We start from the raw sequence: 23,244 nt of genomic DNA, 5'->3' as shown, positions 1-23,244 counted from the left end.
AGATAAATTGGATGAAACCTATAATAGATAGATATGCATGAATTTTAAAAGTGATTAAAGTGGTTTTTAATTTGTATATTTTGATTTTATTTCTTTGTTTTTATTTTTCTTTCACATATTTCTTTATCTCTATATACCCCTAGAAATAATATGTATTAACTTCTCCCTAGGGGAAAATGTATTTGATATAAAACTACTTTTTCCAACTTCTTTTTAATAACATTTTTCATTGAGATATAATTCATATAACATATACATCACTCTCTTAAAGTGTCAAAATCAGTGGATTTTAGTATAATAACTATAATTGAAATATTACTGCTGTCTAATTTCCAAGTATGTTCATCATCCCAGAAAGAAACTCTAACTCATTAGCAGTCACTCCCCATTCCCTTCTTCCTTTACTCCCTGAAGACTATTTATTAGCATTCTTTTTCTATAGATTTGTCTATTCTGGACATTTTATAAAAGAAATAATACAGTTTATAGTCCTCTGTTTTTAGGTTTTCAAGGTACATGCCTATTGTTGCAAATATCAATGTATTATCCTTTTTTGATTGTTAACTAAAAAATATTCCATTGCATAGATATACAGGTATATCTATGTATACCAATTTTTAAAAGTTCATATTCCATGACTTTGCTTTTACAAAAGACCTAGAGTAGTACCTGTTTTCATTAATCAAAGGAGTGAAGTGGATTTTTGCTTTTATGAAAAAAGCCATTACCGTAGTACTGTAGGTCTTTTGTGAAAGGGATATGGTGTAACTCAAACTTTGGGAAAGCAAGGGCTACTTCTTGCTTAATGCCCTTTTGGCTTCTGAAAGGTTTCATAGGAACGCTCTACTTTCGGATGTTGGGGGATACCTGGGCCACTGTTTTTTTTCTTTTTTTTAAAATTCAATCATCAGTTCATGGACAATGGACTAGTGGTTACCAGAGGGTAGGGGTGTGGTGGAAGAACGGAGAGGTAGATAGGGTAAAGAGGGGCAAATATAAGGGGAAAATGGAGGGTGAAGTGGGTAAAGTGGATCAAATATATGGTAGCTGAAGGAAACTGAACTTTAGATGGTAATCACACAATAGAATATATAGATGTCAAATTATAATGTACACCTGAATATTATATAATTGTATTAATCAGTGTTACCCCAATACTTAGTAAAAAAATAAATAAGAAATAATAAAAATAATAAAATTCAGTCATCAGTTAATGGACATTTGGGTTATTTGTACATTTTGGCTGTTATTGTATACTACTGCTGTGACCATATACAGTTCTTGATTTCCCAGTACAATTTACTATTATAATGTTACATTACTTTCCTGAATTTTAAGGTATTTGATGTGGCCGCTCTTGCCATAAGTAAAAATAAGTTTTTGTGGGTCTTGCTCCTGGAAAAAGCTGAGCTATTCTATCACAATAGTATTGAAGAAGAAAAAAAAAACAACCAATAATTAAAGATTAGTTTATAAGAAGAACGGACTGATGACCAATTAGAAAACAGCACTATAATTCTAAATGCATATATAGAAACATACTGATTGCAGAAGAGGCGTGGATTTAATTTAAAGACGTAAAAGAATTGATAAAATTGATAAATATAAACACCTTTACTTATTCAATAATAACTAAATAAATTAGCTTCCAACCAACAAGGATAATAGTTATATTTTACCAGCTAAGTATTAAGCCTCCAAGATTTTTTAAATCTGTTTACAAAAGGATACCTGAAGAGTAAATAGAATCCTTTAGTATGTACTATGTACAAAATGTGAATGACAATCAACACAGTGAATTAAGCATGTCCCCTACCTTATGGCACTTGCAGTATTTATAAATATATATGGATAGTTCATCATTTCTTTAATAACAAGAGTCACTATTTCCATTATTATAAACGCCTCATTTACAATAATGGAGAGACTAAGAAAAGCAGTAGAAAACACAAAGTATTCCATAGGTAAAAGTAAATTTGACAGTAGATTCCCATTGAATTAGTTGAATTGTTCCAGGCCTCTATTCTAGACTGTGATCTAAACCTCAAATGGACAACAATATTAGAATTCTTGAGTCAGAAGAAGAGTGATGGATAATCAGCACTCATTATACAATGCTCAAATGTTATAATCAATTTTTTACAGATACTATAAAGTACAATTTACTCTTTTTACTTTCTTTTATACTTCTGTCGATTTGACTAAGAAAATTATCCTTAAAAATCTGATCAACTTTCCAAAAAATATTGATAACTTCTCAGTTACTGTGCTTCTAATTTCTACACATCCTTTGTCTTGTTTAAGATTTATCTTTCCTTCTCTGACTTTGTCCACTTGTCAAAATCAATAATCTCCAATTTCTCTCTAATGGAATCAATACCCATAAACTATAAACCAATGTCTGGAACACTGGTTTTCACAGCAAGTGTCATTCCTTATGGAACCACTGACAATGCTATATATCACCAAAGGATAAACCACAAAAGCTTAAAAATTATTTCTCTATTTTCCTCAAGTGGACATGAAGTTGTAATTCTGTGGAAAAAAAAGACTAAACACATGTCAACTTCATTTTCTTTAATCCTTTGTAATTTTGTAAAAGCCTTTATTTTCACCTTTTCCTTTTTCTTTATTCTTCTGCATTCAGAAAACTTGCAAACATCTCAATTTTTAAAATTTAGATTGGACGTTCTACCATTCACTCAAACTTAATAGAGGAAAGAACAACATCAAAAAACCTTTTCAACTATCCAAGTTTTGTGTTCTTCCTATGGCCTTCTTTGCTATGATTAGCCTGATTTTATTTTTATATAAAAGGCTTTGATAGAAAATTATTACATTTTAAAGTCCATATTTTACTAAAATCTTAAATTCATTTCCTCAAAACCATAAACATCGCATGGAGATTTATTGGAGATAGATGCAAAAATTTCAAAAGTGGCAGGCAGCTCAAACTAAGAAATGCTAGTACCTCAATTTGACATTAGCCCCTATATTGTATTAAGAGATTTAAAAGTCCCAATAGTAGAAAATCAGAGCAGACAAGTAAATAGAGAATAGAAAAAGGCACTCTGTAAAATTGGGACATAAAAAATCAGTGTTCTGCTTGAAGATATGAAACTAGAAGTTTTAGTGCAGAACTCCCCAACGCTATAGGACAGAAACTTAGTTCTCTTAACTAGAACACAGATTAATAATGTGGATGTTAAGCTAAAAGAAAAGTTGAGAGTGTAAGTCCAGATATGAACTAAACCAATGCATAGGCCAAAGTTATCAGGTCAGATTTCCGAAGCCAAGATTGCTCCTGAGATGATATACCTGACAGTTTAGTGGCCCTTGCCATAGGGATTACTGGGGACATCAGGACCGGTCAGCTGACAAAACAGATTTGTTTTCTAATCAATTTTATATCAAATATTTCTTTATACTCTTTCATCCTTTCACTGGAATGATAGTCCTTAGTACTATAATTTACTCATTATTCAAATACGATTGACATTCTTTTCTTATTTCTCTGCCTTACGATCAATTAATGGTTATTCTTCCTCTTGCACTCTACTACTCTGTCATTCTCCATTTTTCCCCTACCTTACTTTCAAATTCTAAAATGATCTGTAATGATGATATTTAATCATCTTCACTAGTCTGTATTTTTTCCCGGGCTGTCACTGGACCATTTGCTCATCTTTATTGAAGTCTTTCTTTTCTCTTACTTCATTTCTTTCTTTTTGGGAGAGGTTTTCATGGGTCATGATCCTTGCCACATGTACTGAAAACGTTACTTTTTCACTGAAGCAAAACACATCTTTTAAAGTTTATGCCCAGATACAAAGATAGAAAGTGCGTTTAGTGCCTGTGTGTGGACTAAAATTTGTATCCTCACTGTTCCAATTTATGTGCAACCCTGTCTCTTATCCTAGGATCTCATTACATAGCTTTTCTTATAGATATAATTCTTACAATTTTGTCTATTATTTCTCAATAGCTGAAATTAAAAACAAAAAACTTCATTTGTTTCCTTTTTGTCCAACATATGTTCTTCTACAATTAGATAGAATCTCTTTCCATATACTTCACCCACTTTAAACCTGCTAACATCCAAATTGATACCATTATTTAGAATACAAGGTCCTCTTTAATATCCCAAGTATGACTCCAGCGTCCACACCATACTTGACTTTTATTTAGCAACCTGTATGCTGAGCCAAGATGGGATTGTCACTTTAGAGTCCTTTCTTCTTTATCCTGTAGCTACCCACTATGATTAAATAATTGGCTCGTCCTCTTAAAATGAACAGACTCCTTTATACTGCCACACTATCTTTTTAAGACATTTAGCATATTCAAAAATTTATCTCTCCATAATGGGTATATTAGTTTGATTGTGATAATCATTTCACAATGTATACACATAACAAAATATCTCATTATACACCTTAAATATATATAGTTTTATCTGTCAATCTTACCTCAATAAAGGCAGAAAAAATAATCTACCTCTCTTCTCTTTGTTGTTAAAGTTCATAGGAATTAATATCTAGAGGATATTTTTGAATTTATTTAATTAGGTTTCTTCTTTTTAGAAACATATTTAACCTTTTGAAGATCATAAAATTTGTTAGGGGCAGGGCTTCTACTATCCAATCTGACTCTTAAATTTGTTTTTTCATTTTTCTTATCGAGTATACAAGTACTCATTTTGTCCAGTTAACTTTCAAATATCTGTGGAATATCAATGAGCGTTCTCCTTGATCTCATTGCTTAAGGGTTATAAAATTAATTGAATTGAATGCTAATATTTTAATAAATTATATTTTCATGATTTTTAAATACAAAACAGAATTATTGTGACCTATGTCCCTATTTTCATCTAATGAGAAAATAACTAAAAGCTAACTCTCATTTCATCCTTCTAAAATTTTTTGATGGAGAAATTCAAGTTGAAATACAAGAAATATTTCAGAATCTTTTAAAATTTTAGTCTTTTAAGAAAAAAGAGTGAGTAAAATTGTAAAAATTCTAGATATGTAGCCATTGAAAATGTTCCCAGAATATATCTAGCCTCAGCACTCTATAATTCACTCCAAATTTAATAGTTACCATAAATACAACTTAAAATGTTCAAACATTACACCTGAATTTGAATCATCTGTAAAAGCTGCTACCAAAACCTTGTATTCGCAGGAGACTAATGACTCATTAGTTTCAACAAAATGTGTCATTAACATAAAAATGAATTTGGCTATAGAAAAGGCTATTCAATTCCACCAAGAGTTTTAACTGTGGATTTAAATTTTCCCTTATAATATTAAATAATAGTGTCTATTATCCGGCCAAGGAGGGAAAGGCATAATTGAAGTTTTATATTATGTCAAAAATGGAGACAACTTCCTTATTTCTTTTTAAATAAAAGAGGTAAAACTGAAATTGCAGTGGAAATCCTGAGAATTCTAATTTATCTGAAGCTTTTATGTTTTCTTTGAGATCTAACAATCTAGATAATATTTATTTTCTATCAACACATAATATCAAAGTCATCATAGATCACAGTTGGGACTCATTCTCATCTAGATATTCATTTTCCAATAGTTTTTTTCAATACCAATTGAGTGAAGGCATTACACAGTTGGAAAAATAAAAGTAGTTCAAGAAGGTCTGGCTCTAGAACGCAAGTGGGAGAATAGGAGATGAAGATGAAAAGATAAGAAAGATTTCCTTATTTCTTAATATATGTACGGCCAGGCCTTCAGTTGGCAGTCTCAGGAAAATTTATTAGACAAAAGATAAGATTCATTTTCAAATGCTTCAAATGCTAAGCAATAATATTACCTTAGAATATATATATGAAAAACTGTAGATATTTTAAGTCTTTTAATATCTGTAGGAAAGGAAATTTAACTAGAGGTTAAAACTGTTTTAGATCCCAGCTTGGTTAGTATGTACAATAAAAGCTCCCTCCATTACCTGATGTCTGATTCTTTACTTTGTTGTTTTTTTTATTAATTATTTTAAAGTTATAAAATGGAGAATATTCACTGTACTGGAAATTAAGAAGAGCATATGTGATATTTCTATAAACATAACAAATATGAAGAGCTACAAATGTAAGATCTTGTAGAAAAGCTATGATTTATACTTTATAATCTGCAGAATGGGGCTGCTTTCTAATAATAAAAAGTGAGCCCAACTAAGTGGCGTGCAGAGACACCCTTTTCAGCTAATTTTTATTTCTAAGTTTGAAAAGTGAATTACATCAATTTTAACCATATTACAGGAGGAAGTTTAGCTGCAACAAATTCCAACTCCTATTGAAGCTACTAAAATATGACTTACTGATGGTATTTTGGAATAACACAATGACTGTTGAAATTTTTTCTAAAAAAATAAAAGATTTTATATCATGTGTTTTGTGGTGTGTAGAATAGCAGAATTGATATCTCCTACAATTCTGTGAGGACGCAGGGGCCTGAGGCCCAAGCCAGATGTGTCAAATAAGAATCAGCCATTTAACAAGATCACCAGGTGGTACTTATGAACAGAAAAGTGACTAACGCCTGCTTTTCAGCAACATAAGAGGGAAAGAAGTAACGGATATAGAGAAGGCCTTAGTTCCAGTAGTCAACTTGCCATTTACTGCCATGGGCTGGTAAATGTTTAACTAGTTCTCTGGGGAAAAAAAAATAAAGAAAAAAACTGCTTTTAAAAATTTGCTGATTTCCATAGAGTAAATACTCTCAACATAGCCAACCTCAAGGTATCAACATGAAGTCACTGAATGTACTGAATGTGTCTTGCAAAGAGGATTCACTGTGCACAGTTCCCACTCATGATCCCCTGTGAGCAAGCTCCAGCATATGCTATATGTAAGTAAATGTCATTTTTTCTTTAGCTATAGATCAAAATGACAATATTTATGTGACTGAATTATTTTGTGTCAGTATGAAAAAGATGTAAATTGTTAGGAAATTAGTTGCTTTACTTACTTTTCTCCACCAAATCATAAGCATCCGGAGAGTCTTAATACAGGTTTTCTAATTCAATGGCTAGAACATGGTTGTTGCTCAATAGGTGTTTTGTAATGCATTCATAAATAGAGAAGACTTTGTGTGCTCCGTGCCATTTTTATCGGTTGAATTACAGTATTTTTATCTTTATAAAAGGATATTGAGCAAGAATAGGTGCTATTTATTGTTCTGATACTGTGGCAGCAACAGCCAGCTGTTCCCTATTAGCCTCTCTTCCTTTCATTTATAATAATACAATTTTTTATCTGGGCACATTAACATCCTGAATACAGACTACATTTTCCAGCCCTCAATGCAGCCAAGTTCCATGTGACTATAATCTGGCCAACTGGATGTAAGTAGAAATGTCATGGGTGGGGAACTGTTGTGAATTGACCATTATTAAAGAATAGATAGGTGTTGGGAAGGCAAGAGAGAAAGGTAGCAGTCTGGTGTAGTCCTCTTAATTCAGTGCAGGGAAGAGATAATGGTTCCTTGAACTAGGGTAATAGTAGTAAAGATAGCTAGAAGTGGTAAAATGCAAGACATATTTTGATTCAACATTTGCTTTTGAAGTAGAGGTAAGTTGTAAGAACAAGAGAGAAATAAAGTGTGACCCTGAAGTTTTTGCTTTTGAAGTAGAGGTAAGTTGCAAGAACAAGGGAGAAATAAAGTGTGACCCTGAAGTTTCTGAGCAATTGAATGGATTGTGTTGCATTTATTAACAAAGAAATGTGGTTGAGACCATTTGAAATTCAGGAAAGACACCAGGTTGGAGAATAGAATGGGAAAATATAGTGAAATAATTGCCAAAATACCAGTATTTATTCATCTCGTCTTCCCTTTATACATGCCTTCTGCCATGTAACTTTGTCATGACCTTGTGGTCTAATTTTTGGCTTATTTATGTGACTTCCTTTAGTAGACCAAATTAAGCAGAGCTTGAAAAGGTGCTTGTACATTTCCATTTTTCTCTTATTTGTACCTCTGAGAGCATGCCCAAAATATCTTATTAGTCAATGAGAAGTGTGATTATTGCTAAATCACCTCAGTTGTCCCAGATGAAGTAAACTAGATTAGCCAATAAGCAGAACCATGAGTAAGTCCAGCTAAGATCACTAGAGTGACAGAGCCAAACTTTCAGAAGCTTAAATAATAAGCATTTATTTTGCATGCCCTGAAGTTTTGTGATTGTCCCAGAGAATAGCTAAATGATAGATATATTCAGTGTATATATGGTTCTTTCAGACACTTGAGCAAACTCACCCACATAGAACATGAGTGTAGGTACAGATGAGGGTCACAAACTGAGCCTTGTGGCACTCCGATATCTAGCAGTTAAAAGCAGGAGGACTTACCCAAGGGGTCTAAAGAAAGAAGGTATATTAGAGAGAAATCAGTGATTAAAATGGGCATCTTGGGAACCAAACAATGGAAATGCTTTAAGAAGAGATGAGAAGTATGATGTGTTAAATGCTGAAAAGCGAAAGAGTAATATGAAAATTGACCTTTAAATCTCTCAATGTTTCTATCATTGGTAACCTAGACAATAAGAGATTCAACTGAATGGTGGAGGCAAAGTTCTAACTAAAGTGTGTTCAAGGAGGTAAGTTAAAAATGGAGAAGGTGACTGTAGAAAATATAAACAACTTTGTGAGAACTTTATTATAAGGAGCACCAGAGAGATGGAGCAATATCCGGAGGTAATGCAGGGTCAAGAAAAGTTTGTTTTCTTTTTGTTTATCCTAAGAGGAAAGCTAATATCATATGATCATTTGATATTCCATAATATCATATGGAATACAATGAGGAAGATTTATTAGAAAAAAAAGTTGATAATACACAAGACACAGAGGACAATTGCAGAAACAAAGTCACTGAGTAAAACAAACAACAAAGCCTTAGAATTGTGTACACAAGTAGAGGATTTGGCCTATGCTAGGTTCCATCGTGTCTAATATCATACTTACATGTAGCCATTTACCCCAAAGGTAGGAAACCCTAACTGGATCAGAATCATTATTCTCTTTAATCTTTTATTGCTGACTAACAAACTTTTGTTCTGTGGTCTAACAATGTGTTTTCCATTAGTACCTAATTAGTAACAATGGAATTGGTTTATTTGTATTTATAGCAATGTAATTTATTTTCTAATTATTCATTTACTTCATAAATATTTACACCATTATATCATAGTTGACACCAATTAATAAAGATTTCTACTACATAACATTTTACAATAAAGTGTTCTAGCATTTTCTACATAGTGATAACTATCTCATTTTGTACTTCTAATCTAATGCTCTTATGCAATTCATTATAATAATTGAAGGATTTTTAATTTATTCATGATTCCAGGCATTTCTCCTGAAATGTTTTGGAGAACTTTTGATGATTTCTAAGAATCATTGAAGTTTCTAGTAAATCGCATCAACAATTTAGAATCGTATTTATTTTTCTTAATTCAATAGTGTTATAACACCTTTGAAAGGTATTTTTCAAACACATTTTCCTCAAGTGGCAAAAAACATGAACAAGCTAATATAGACTATTTAACAGATATGTTAACATGAGAAAATCAAAATAGATGTTAAGTATTCAAAAGTCACATAACTATTTAGAATTTAATTAAACCGTTATTATCATTGTCTATCATATGTTTTTATATAGAATGAAATATGTGAAGTAATGCTGGGTTGCACACATCTGAGTTTTCACCTGATCATGTACTATACTGAATTTCATTGATCAATTTCAGAGGAACATTGGATAACTAAAATGATAATTTTATTATTGAACAAAAATAATACAAATTTAATACAAATTTGAAGTAGACCTCCATGACAAAATTTAGTTCATGTAAGAAATGTACTTCAGTGTGTTTATAAACAACTGCTGGTAAAATGCCACAAAAATTCAAAAGCTTGTCAGCCCTGTTGACAAGATTGTGGGGAAATACCTACTCTTAAACAGATAGGAATATAATTGATACAAACTCTACAGAGTGATTTGGCAATAACTATCAAAACTACAAATGTACATGCAATCTGACCAACAATTTTACTTCTTGGAATTTATCCTACAGATTATACACACACACACACACACACACACACACACATACATATACATACACACACACACACACACCCACCCATGGATGAAATGGATACACACACACACACACACACACACACACACACACACACACACACCCATGGATGAAATGTCACATGATCAAAATTATTCATTGCAGCATCACTTGTTTTAGCAAAAGACTGAAAATAATAGAAGCATCAGAACTGGTTAAATTAATTATGGTACAACCGTACCATAGAGCATTATGCAGTTATAAAAAGTAATTGGAGGCCCTTGATGTACTGAGATGGAATGATGTCCAAGATTTACTGATAATTACCAAAGAGCAAGATGCAGAGCCGTGTTTATAGTGTCTAACTATTGTATAACATACATTCAAATGTACTTCTATTTGCTTTGAGAAATTCTGGAGGTTATATAAGAAACTAGCAAGTTGTTATGAGAGGCTGTGGAATAGTGCATATAATGCCAGGAATGGGAATGAGATATTTTTCTATATACTTATATAGTTTTGATTTTTGAATCATATGAGTGTATTACATACTCAGAAATAATTTTAAAAATTAAGGAAAAGATGACACGTATGATTTATTGGAAAAATATAAGGTTTGAGTTTCCGATATTCTTAGCATATTTTCCAATTTAAATTAAATTATACTAGGTTGACTCAAGAGAGCAAAATGAAATAATAAATGGTCATAATCAAAGAACTTTAAAGATAATTGAAATGTAATCTAACATTTAAGGAATTAATCTTTCAGACTAATTTCCATTTGGATTTTGTGTTTAGAAAGCTGTCCTCCCCCATGAACTGACAATATCCTGCTGTATTTCTTCATGAACTATACATTTTCATTTTTAAAATTTAATTATTTAGAGTCATCTGGAATTTATGTTGTGGTAACCATGTTAGGAATTCTCTTCAACACATCGTATGAACTAGTATCACTCTGGTATAAAACAAACAAAAAATAGTACAAAAAGGCCAAATGAGAGATTGATTGTACAAATAAATGTAGATGGAGAAATACCTATGAAATCATAATGAAGTAGGTTTATTCCACCCTGTAGAAAGATAGTTGAACAAATACCCCTTCATATAAAGAATGGCAAAGAAGGAAAAAATGAACTTATTATTTTCAAATGATATTTACAAAACTATATAAAATATATATAGAATGTTATAGTTTATTAAGCACTTAAATAATAATACTAAATGTAGCCAATAAAAATTTAAAAATTTTTAGAAAATATCTACCCATTTGAAGAATCTTCATATAATAATATTTCAAGGTAACTTATTTGGAATTTTAAAAAGTTATTGAAATTGTCTAAGATATGTTGAATCCAGATGCCATCATGGCAGAACACTATACACACATGTTGAGAAGTAATTCTCCATATGCCTCTCATGTTTTTCCCATCTTATAAGCAGAGGTATTTACTCTCCTGATTCAGCAGCAATGTACAAGTATTATCTCCTTCCAGAGGAAAGGTCCTGTTTACTTGCTATATATTGCAATTCTCTTAAGTGCAGAGTTCTTCTCCTATAGCACATCCCACTGTGTATGTGAGCATTACCTGGCCCCCTTCTCATCGCCCTGTGATAGCTGAGGCTCTGGGAACTTGAACAACTTCTGATACTCTGGCTCTTTTGTACTGTTGCATGTAATAAAGTCCTTTGTCCCTGCTTTGTAATTTTGTCTTCTGCCAAAATCCGTGAAACTGTGGCAGGCTAACTTGTTAACTTTCAAGTAGGGCAAAATCTCAGAACCTTCACAGTTCTGGACAGTACATAGTTATACAAAACTTTTTAAAAAATTTTTACAAGTGGATCAGTAGTATCTGTTATTTCTTTATCACTGGGAGAAAATAATTATATTTGATCAAAATGATCAAAGGAACACTCTGTTTTATTTTGGTACATATCGTTACTTGGGTTCCAGGTATGGTCATTTCTAGCTAGCCATATCTGTTCAAAGATGTTTGTTCTTTGCTTTGGGGCCCTTATAATTCTCCATAAAGTTCCTATGAATTTTTGTTTACCTACTTAAAGAACTTTTCATAACAAGTATTATTCAATTAGTTTCTACACAAGACTTGGCATTCTTCCATTGTGCCCTCTTTTCAAGTCAATTGAAATTACTGCCTCGTCATGTCTCAGTCTGTCTCTAGCACTGACCTACAACTCTTGAGTACTTTTCTTAGCCCCTGACAAGGTTTTGACCTTTGTCACTGGAGTAGCATTGTACATGTGTGTGAACATGTATGAAAAGTGTCATTTCTTCTCTTGGTTCAAGCTGAAAATGAATTACCCCATTGGTTGCACTGTGATTCCCGGGAAGCTCTAGCTAAGAATGCTCCTGCATAACTTATTCAGCACAAATAACACTTGGGTCAATTGTCACATCCATTTTTTTATTTGACAACACTCTAAGAAAGACAAAACAGATAGCTGGATATACTTTTCCTTTTGAGAAAATAGAAATTCAAAAAGTTTACGTGATGCAACCAAACGTTATAATATATATGGATATGTAGACATTTTATCAATATATAATTGAATATATATCAATATTATATATTCAATATATTGATTATTACATCAATTGTACTATGGAATATTAGATACTCAATATGTAATATTAAATATATATCAATAATGTTAATATATAATATTGCATTTGTGTGGTGGAATAACAAAGATACTAGCTAAAATTTATTGAATGTTGCTTTTATATCTGGCGCTGCTATGTGGATGTTGCATCATTAACTCCCTTGATCTCTAAAACAACCTTGTAGAATTGATATTAGCTTACTCATTTTACATTATGAAGAACTGAGCCTCACAACATCTGAGTGATGAAGTCAGCATTAGATATTAGGTCTTGTAACACCATGGCCAGCATTTAAAATATATCCATTACCATATGTTTATCACTAAGAAGAAAGACATGCTATGTTAAAGTGGCATTTATATTAAAAGTGATCCTCTTGAAAGATAAAAATCTGAAGCACACTATATGATTATAATTAAATTAAATTTACCTATACGATAACATAAAGATGTGCTACTTACTAAACTAAATTTACCAAAGTAAAGAGAAAAAAAGTAAAGAATTTATTAACTATATCTCTTTTTAGGTGAAAATGGAGCCATTTAGGTTGACTGATTATGAAGTGCATTTTCTAATCTCCTGTTCGTTCTTGTATAAAATGTATTTTCTAATCTCCTGTTCATTCTTGTTTTCTTTTATCTTTTTTTCAACCACCACCTAAATGAGTCACTCAACTTGATGTGCTAGGCAGAATTCTAAGATGGGTTCCAATATTTCTACCTCCTCCTCATGAGGGTAGGTGTGATGTATGGATAGATATGATACGATAGCTGCCTCATTTATTAGGTTACATTATACGTCAGTTGTGATGGGACAGTCACTTCCGTAATTACATTACGCTGTATAGGACTCCTTGCTAGCCAACTGGAGAGGGAGGCAAAGTCAGAGATGTGTCTTCCACCTGAGCTTAAAGAAAGCCAGGTTGTGAACTGCTTTGGGGAGGAGGTATGGTAAGGAACTACAGGCAGCCTGTACACACTAAGAAAAGTTTTTGGTCAATATCTGGCAAGAAAATAGGAACCTCAATTATCTCACTGCAAAGAAATATTCGATCAGCAACCACTAAGCCTGGAATAGGACCCTGGCCTTAGGTATAATCAAAGTGCTAGCCAATACCTTAAGAGCAGGCTTGTGAGATTTTAGCTAAGAACCCAGCTGATTACTGCCCAGAGTTTTGACTTACAGAACCAAGATTATAATTTGTGTTGTGTTTGTCTGCTAAATAGTGGTAATTTGTTATGCAGCAGTGTAAAACCGGCCCAAATAGGAATTATCATTTTGTGGGAAAAAAATTCCTTAAATATCCTTATGAGAAATAAATGCTATGAAATGTCTACATGAAAAGGCACAATGAAATATTGTATGAAGCATAGTTAATGATGAATAGTGCTTAAAAGTTATGACCAAAAGAGCATGCTCAGAGAGCCCTTTGTAAAGTGAGAAAAGTCTTCAGCTGAAAGTACAATCAAAAGTATTCAAAGATGACAAAAAACCAAATAAATTATCAAAAATGAAAATGATCATGAAGAAAACTATTTAGAAAGATTCAATTATTTTAACTATGTATTAGGAAATATTATCATTACTGTAATAATAGATTAAAAACTGAGCAATGACGAAAAAACATTTAGCTTTCTGAATAAAATTAACCATCCCACAAACAGTGCCTTGAGGTCAATTCACATTTTGTTACACAAAGAATCATCCATGTTGTTCAAAATGTATTATTAATTAATATTGCTTCAGGCTAGCTGCTTGCATTCCTTTTGATTTTTGATCATCTATTTCCCATCTTCTTTACCCTGTTATGACCTTGAAAAAACTAAAATTATTTCTCCTTCCCCCAAGTATGACCAAATGAAAAACATGCTTTTTCTTCTGTTCTCACCATGGCATTCCATTAAGTAAGGTTTTGACATCTTCCCACCTTCGTTAGCATGACAGGTTTGCTTTTTAAAAATTTGATTTTAAGGGTATACAAAATCTAAAGAATATTATATACAAGATAACATATGCTACATAGAAAAGTAGGATTTTTTTTGAAATGTTGAAAGCATTTTGTAAACTATGTTGTCCAATGTGGCAGTGGGAAAATTATAAAAAAAATCCATCTTAAAGCTGAGACTTGTTTAACAAGTACTGAAAATGGAATTTGATGATAATTATTTCTCCATGAGGAAAAATACTTTTATTTAATATAATATGTATATTCGTTGAACCAAAATGATTAATACTGTTTTTTAAAAATTTTATTGAAATACTTGATTTACACATTTTATTTTAGCTATGTTTATTTTTTTATGAAATTAAATCCTACCCTGTCATGAAACATTATTTTTATAAGGAAAAAAAACCTTTAATTTTCTGTAATATGCTGTCATACTTAAAAATGAATAATAAACATAATATTATATTTTTCTAACTTAACATACTTTGTTAGAGAAAAAGTTGAGATAAATTCACAAATTAATTTCTTAACCAAGCTCATACTTATACTTTTTTTTAAACCACTAGTTGTGTACTATTAATTATAACAACTTATCACAATGTATAGCCCTTTGCATCTATGAAACACATACACAAAATCTTTGACATATAATTGGAATACTCAATTAATCAGTGTCTTAATTAAACTTAATTCTAGCACCCATATCAAAATGATAAATTATAGTAGTTGACAAATATGACACATTTAGTAACATATATGAGAGAAAGAAATTCAATGTGAAATGAGATTACATATTAAATTTAATCATTCTATTTCTGGAGAATAAATATAACCTTGAATGCCATCTTATCTTTTCCATATGAACCAGAAAGGTGAAGTAGGTCATTTATCACTGACTTTAGCAAATTTTCATTTTTTGGCTTGTTTTCTTTTATGTTATATGAGCAATTTTGCATTTTTAAAATGCTTCATGAAGAAAATATTTACTTGACGAAAAATTTTTAGCAAATAAAATATAAAAAGTAAATATAATTGTATGTGTCATTTATGGCTTTTCAGAAATAAAAAGCCAAAAGTTTCCCTGACCTTATTCATTTAATGTAAATATCTGTGAATATGACAATTTCTAAGTGGTTAAACATAGCCAATGTTTTCCTTTTAACACATTCACTAGAGTTTTAATTCTTCGAAAGAGACAGATGTATTAAATCTTTCTTCATTGCTGTTAAATTATTAGATATCCTGTATATCGGTTGAGTTTAACAGACATTTATTAAGTGCTTGCAATGTGCCAGGAATATGTTGAAGTTGGGAGCATGTTCACAAAACAAGTAAAATACATTCTATACCCTCAATTTTGTTCTGTATTAAAACTCACACTAGTGTGAGCACAAAATGCAAAATGGTAGAATATAGTATCATGATAAGGTATGTACATATCTGAGCACACAGAGAAAATATCATTGAGCATTTTGGGGCTCGATCCTGATTCCATAACTGACTTTCTGAAATTGATTAAGGCCAGTACAGAGTCTGGAAGGGTAAGAAATAAGTGGGCCAATCAAAGAGGTATGTATAGGATATTCTAAGCAAAAGAGAAAGATTTAAGGTAGAATGGTTTCAATAGTATAGTACATATGGAAATTTAATAAACATTCATGTGACCAGTTCATGAATTGAGGCAAACAGTGGTAGGAAACAAGACTGGGATCTGTCTACTTGTAGAGGTTGTGTATGCTGCAGTGTGCAGATATGGGAAATGTTTAAAATGTTATGGCTTAGTGTGTGAAAGCATTCATAGTGTTGACAGTGCAGTTGAAGCTTTGTGGTCAGTACAGTGAAAATGATTTATGACTTCCTGGATAATAATTGTAAAACTACTTGAAAATTATAAAGTTTTGTTTTTACCCGACCAAATTTATGTATTTATTATGAAACTGTCTTTTAACTCTATTTTGAAGATGATATTTAAGGGAAAGACTGATTAGTGTCATTCTCTGAATTAGAATTTTGAACACTCACAACTGTTTAAATGAGAGAGAAGACACTCAGACACTGTTACTCTTTGCTAGGTCACTTTACAGTTAGGAAGTTCCAATAGCTAAGTAGGCTGACTCTATGGAGCCCTAAAGCCAAAAGATTTGAATATGATCAAGAATAAAAAATTTCCTAACATGTCTGACATCTCCTTTTTTGTGCATTTTAAAATATGGTATTTCTTATTTATTTTTAAAAGTATTTAAGATGAAGATCCATTTTCTTCTTTTATGAACTTAACACTGCCAGCAAACTAGGCATATAATTTTATTATAAATTTCTCTTGCCACAATTCAACCATCTTGTCAAAGATTCTAAATTGTAAACTCTCCATTAAATTTCATGATACTGAGGTTTAAATTTTTAAAGCTTAGGAATTGAAAATAAACCTTAAAGTTAAATCATTAAAGTCTTTTGACGTTCTCAAGGATAAACTTTTAATAAATATGTGTGACAAATAGCTAAATAGAATAGCAAATAGTAGAAATATTCTTTTGTACAGCAAGTATTTAAAAAAAATAATATGTAAGAATACACAACATATACAGGAATAATCAGCTTTTATGTTATATAATATTTTAATACAGAACACTATCAGTAATTATTTTTATAATGCTTTTCTACTCAATTCTAATTAGTGGTCATATCACTTTAACTATAAATGGAATTATAGTTTATAGTTAGATATAAAATGCCTCTAAAACATATACAGTTTACATCTGTAGGACATTTAAAATTTTTTAAAATTAAAATTAGTGCTTGCTTGCTCATTACAATTTTTCACTTAATTTTTTAGGGTGAAAAATGGAGAAAATCCATATAAAATGTTTAGCACTATGATTGGTACAAAGAAATACTCAATAAATGATACCTAGCAATAATAATGTTATTAGCCAAATTTTTATATTTCTGAAAAAAATGTGAAAAAGTTTTACCAGCATATTTGCTTAAGATGAGCCTTTTTCCCCCTATAATTTCTTAATTATTTAGTCATACACATCAATAATCATTATGGCATAATAACTACTTGGTATTTGAAGTGGTTTTCAAGACTATATTCTTATTTTTTCTGTTTCTTATAATTGAATTGGCTCACTGATATATGCTAAAATTACTCATTGAAATTTTCCAAACATTAAATTACCACTTTATAAAAAAAGAATATTTAATAACTATATATAATAGCTATATAATCTATATGTAAGGATTAAATTACTTTGTTTTCATAATAAATTATTCTAAAATGGTAAGATATTCCATGGTATACAACTATATGCTCTTTCACCTATAAGAATGATTATGCATCTTAAAATAAAATATAAAAGAACTCAATTATACAAAATAACTTAGCAGACACTGGAATATATTTTGATTTCTGTTTGGCAAATCTAGAAAGACATAGTACATTTCCTACCATATTCTTCTTAGAGCACAGATGTTACCAGTTTTATCCTGACCAAATTTTGAAAAATAGTTGTATGAATATTTAACTTAATATATTTAGTGTTTCTCAAATTTATAGTTGCACAGAACAGAGATTTACTCACTTGTTTTATTAACACTAGCAAATATATGAAACCAAAGCCCTATGAATTAAACTTTAGAAAACTGTGACAAGGAAGTAAAGTATATGGTAAACAATAATGAGGAAAAATAAAGAAATATGCAGCTAGATACTAATGTGGAAATTTTTCCACAGAAATTTAACAACTTTCAACTTCTAAAGTTGAAGTTTAAAAGAAAAGCATTTTCAACGAATGGTTAAGAGCTCTTAAATTCGTGAAACAGGGACATCACCCTCCATAGTTTTAAAATAAATGGGCTGACCCAAGGCAATAGAAGTTTGTGACAACAGAGAAGTTCTGTGAAGATCACAGACTGACAGATTTATCAATTATTCTACACTGGATTTGCAATTGGAATTACAATGTGTATTTTAGGGCTTCACTCCAGAGTCTGATCCAGGACATGTAATCGAAGCCAAGAACTTCACATATTAACACATTCTCCAGATGATTATGGTGCACGTGGTTCAGTGTTGGCAGTTTGAGAAACACAGATAAATAAACAGATATCACTAATAATTAGAGATCTCATGAATTCTAATCCAAAGGACCAAGTTCTAGGAAAGTTTAAAAGATGAAGAAAATAATAAATGATTATATATAAAGAGATGAAATGAAAATTAACGAAATTCAGCCATTAGGATCATCTTGAAAAAAATAGCGTGCAAACATAATTGGAGAGGAAATGTTCAGATTAGTAGATTAATTTTATTTTAGCATGGGTGGAGTCCAGAGTTATAGTTTGAGGTAATTGTAGATGATGACCTGGATCCATAATACAGCATGGCTGAAGCACAGGCTTTCAAATATCAGCTAAGTTTCCCGGACTCCACAATATACCAGTTATCTTTGACAGTTTCCCTGGCTATAGTTAAATAAATAAATGATTGTAGCTACCCCTCTGTAAAATATTATAGAGTGTTGTACATGGTGTAGTAGGACAAATGAGGCCTATCTCCTCCCTGCAGCTGTCACTCGTACCAAAAAATAAAAAAATCTCTGGAAACTGAACATGTCGTGTTACATGGCAAGAAGGACTTCGCAGATATAATTAAGTTCGAGGACTTTAACATAGGGAGATTTGCCTTGATTGTCCAGGTGGGCCCAATGTAATCACATAGGCCCTTAAAAGCCAAGAAATTTCTCCAGCCGAAGTCAGAGATGTGGCCAGGGAAGAAGATAGTAGAGAAATGTATCAGAAGAGGAAAGCACAGAGATCTCAAGTCCGAGAGGGACTCAGTGTTCTAGTTGTTGACTCTCAGATATAGGGCCCAAGTGCAGGGAAAAGAGAGACCTCTTGGAGCTGTGGGCAGTAAATTCCTTCCAGTGTCTGCTAAGAGCCCAGCCAGAGGTCATGTTTATTTTAGCCTTTTAAGGCTTTGAGTAAGAAACTAGTAGAGGCCCCTCCAGGACTTCTCATCTACAGAACTGTCAGATAATATATTTCTGTTGTTTTAATCTGCTAAATTTGTGGCAATTTGTTATGGTAACAACATAAAACTAATAACATGGTAAAAGATACCCATCACAAATTAATATCTGAAGATGTTTTGTAGCATGATAGTCAATCCCTCAATACTATCTGGATACTTAGTGCCTTATATTTTAAGTCAGGCTCTCTCACACATACATTTAAATGTCATGAAAGTATATAAGTCCATTTCTCTGAAGCAGAAAAGTCAGGCAGAAAATTAATGTTATATATGTAGAAACAATGGAGACCTATGAAAATATTTTTTGGTATATTTCATAAAATTTGACAGTCAAATCAGAAATCATGGCAACATCATAATTCATCTTCTAAGTTACCACATTTTCAGAATACTTAGCACCTACTGAAAGAATACACTAACTTAAACTATTTTTATGTTTTGATGCACAGAGACAGGCTTTTTAAGGAACCTTTAATGGAAAATTATTAAATTACTAATACCTTCAATGTTGCCAAAACTATACTACTTAATATTAAACCTTTGTGTTTGTAGTCTTTTAAACTATGAATTAAGTTGCCAAGATAAAAATATTCAACTATTGTGAAAACACCTTAAAATTATTATTATTACTAGTACAATGGAGGAAAATAAGTCTTAGAATGCATCCCCTCTTGCTAGATGAAAGACAGTTCAGAAATGTATTAGGTAGAAAATAGTGCTCAAAACTGCTGTAGTATGGCATTATTAAATTTATAAAAAGGAGAAAATAATTTTACTCAATTGTTTCCTAGAGGATATTTTTATTTTCTAGTGAGAAAGATAGCACTAGATGAAATGTTTAGTTTCAGACTTTCTCCACATGCAGACTGTTAACCTTTATACGAAAGCAATTCTATTTTATGTGATTATTTTCTAGTATGCTGTTTAAACATATTATATTTTGTGTGATTATGTGCTTTAAGAAGTAACTGCCCTGCTACTATATTTGTGTATCTCTTATTACATTAGCTATTATAATACATTATAATAGATCTAGTGTGATGCATTCTGGTAATATGGTCTAGGGAGGGGAGTTGAAATCTGATACACTATTCCTATTTTAAGGAAGGGGCTCTTACCTAAACTGGGTGAAAATTTTATTGTCAAGCCACATAGAGAAGAAACTATAAGTCCATGGCCTCTATCTTAAACCCTCAGGAATAGATTGTTTTGCCATAGAGATTTTTCACACTTTAAAAAGGAAAAACATGCAGATTTTGTATGTTTTTTAGTACCCTCAGCATAGCCTGTATTACCACTACATTATCAAACAATATTTCTGTAGTGAACACATGAATTCCCATATACATGGGATAAATAAAGATTATAAATGGTCTCCAATAAGTTCAGGTCAAGTTTTGATGCCAAATGAATTTGTACCAAACTTCCTGATAAAACCCTTCAGTTTCAAGAGCTCTTTAGTTTTCCTCCTTGGTGTTAGAGAATTATGGATCTCTGAGACTGGAAAGGTTGAGTTAGAATGGAAGATGTTAACTCTTGTCTATTATAGGACTTTTTCTCTTGACTCTAATTTGCAGAGAAGACAGAGATAACTAGTTTGTTTTCTGACAAAGAGACAAAGCACAGAGAATTGGGTGAAGTCCCTGACGTTTGATTCTCCACTGTTACTCTCACATGTATTCCCTTTTGTTAATCTTTAATGCTATGGTCTCATCTCCTAGAAAGATTTAAAGGAAAGACTTTTCTATGTCTAGTCACATGGTTATTAAAGCCCACTAATTCTAGTGTTTTATTTTATACTAGTGACTAAGAAGAAAGTAAATCTTAGGACAGGATTTGAAATAACAGAATGAACTGTGTCTTCCTTCCAGGTGATTCTTCCATTTCCAGCCTGGAGAATTTTGGTTTGACTACGTTAGACCAGGCAGTGGTCCTTTTATATTATCATCACTTACCTTCATAATATACTTTAAACCCATGAGCACTAACTGCAAAGTCACTGGTCAAACGTAGAGAGAACACAGATTTGGTACTTGTCACTGGCGGTGGCAGATGGAATCCTGTTAACCTAAAAATATAAATGGAATTAATTGTTAGTGACATAGACATTTTACCTAATAGATAAAGAGCACTAAAAGTCATTTTATCACATCCCCAAGCTTGGTATAAATATGTACATACATATATACATATAGATGTATATGAATTGATGACATGTTGATTATAACTTATTAATCAAAAGCAATTACTGTATGTATAAATATATTAATTTGTTATTTATTCATGTTCATATGTGTATTACTGTTTATTATATCTATTGCATATAACATCTATATGAAAATATTGATTAATTCAAACTTTGGGAAATGAGTTGTGAGAGTATACTCTCACATATTTAATGTTGCTGATTTTAACAATTGAACATTTAGAAGACATTTTTGTCAAGTTGTTTTCCTAATAGTTTAAAATGTATATAAAGAGAGAGAGGTATTTAGTGAAATTTAGGACTGAAGAAAGAGATGTGATCTAAATATGAAATCTTAAAACTAAAATTTCTACAAATAAGAAGTGATTTTGTTTTATCAGATTCCAAAATCCCAGTAAGTTCCATTAAAATGAATAGTTTCAATTTTTTGGGGGGGGTTACTATTGCATATGTTTACATAATACATATTTGCATTTTTGCCCATAATTTATCACTTATTTTGTTTATAATTTATTATAGCTACAAGCTCAATTATATAAAAGATGATTTACAATTGATACTTTTTCTAAACCAGAAAACAAATAATAAAAATTTTAAAAAGCACGTTCATGTAGTATAATTTTTCGGTAATTAATGAAGATACATGTTTTTTGTATTTCTATGAACTGCCTTTTTCTCATTTGCATTATCAATATATAAGAATCGTATGCAGTGGAATTATATGTTTTTATATACTTGTTATTTTTACCCAACATTATATGTGTACTGAAAAGACCATAGGTTTTCATTGCTGTATAGCAGTAGTTCTTGTCTTAGGTCCACTTAGGTCTAAACAATTATTGTCTTAGGTCTAAACAATTATTGAGAACTTCAAAGAGATTTTGTGAGCTAGATCTATCAAAATTTACCCTATTTAAATTGAAGCTGAGAAAAAAATTAAATGCAAATTTAATGTTTCATTTAAAAATATCCACAATAAGTTAACTTATTTCTTGAAAACAGACTTAATTAATCATTGACGACAAATGTTACCAGTTGTTTTCCTTGAAGTAACAAGTCAGGTTCATTTTTTTGTGGGAAAATTCTTATCAAATACTCATATATAACTAACCATAATTTATCTATTAGTCATTTTTTCAATTAAAACAGTTTTTCATGAAAAAATGGCTAGTTCAGCTGACAACTCAATATCTCTCTCTCTTTTTTTTTTTAAGATAACCATCATATTTTGGCTGTCACAAGAAAGTTTTTTGCCATATTTTTGTTTTGCTGCACAGTTCATTAAAAAGAAGGGTTCTAATATGTGGATGGATATTTAATGGAATAATTATTTA

General features: G+C 31.3%; 1 protein-coding gene across 1 annotated transcript in view; it reads right to left on the bottom strand.

The window, feature by feature from the left end:
* Positions 1-23,244, bottom strand: part of CSMD3 (CUB and Sushi multiple domains 3) — a 1,016,080-nt gene that overhangs the window by 846,444 nt on the left and 146,392 nt on the right. The window contains exon 3 of the mRNA XM_006916698.2: positions 21,660-21,772. Coding sequence (XP_006916760.1) covers positions 21,660-21,772 — 113 coding nt within the window. The remainder of the gene's footprint in view (positions 1-21,659; positions 21,773-23,244) is intronic.

Source organism: Pteropus alecto, unplaced genomic scaffold (genome assembly GCF_000325575.1).
Source record: "Pteropus alecto unplaced genomic scaffold, ASM32557v1 scaffold164, whole genome shotgun sequence".
Taxonomy (NCBI): domain Eukaryota; kingdom Metazoa; phylum Chordata; class Mammalia; order Chiroptera; family Pteropodidae; genus Pteropus; species Pteropus alecto.
The sequence above is the reverse complement of the archived record's forward strand: the minus strand, read 5'-3'. Positions and strand labels throughout refer to the sequence as shown.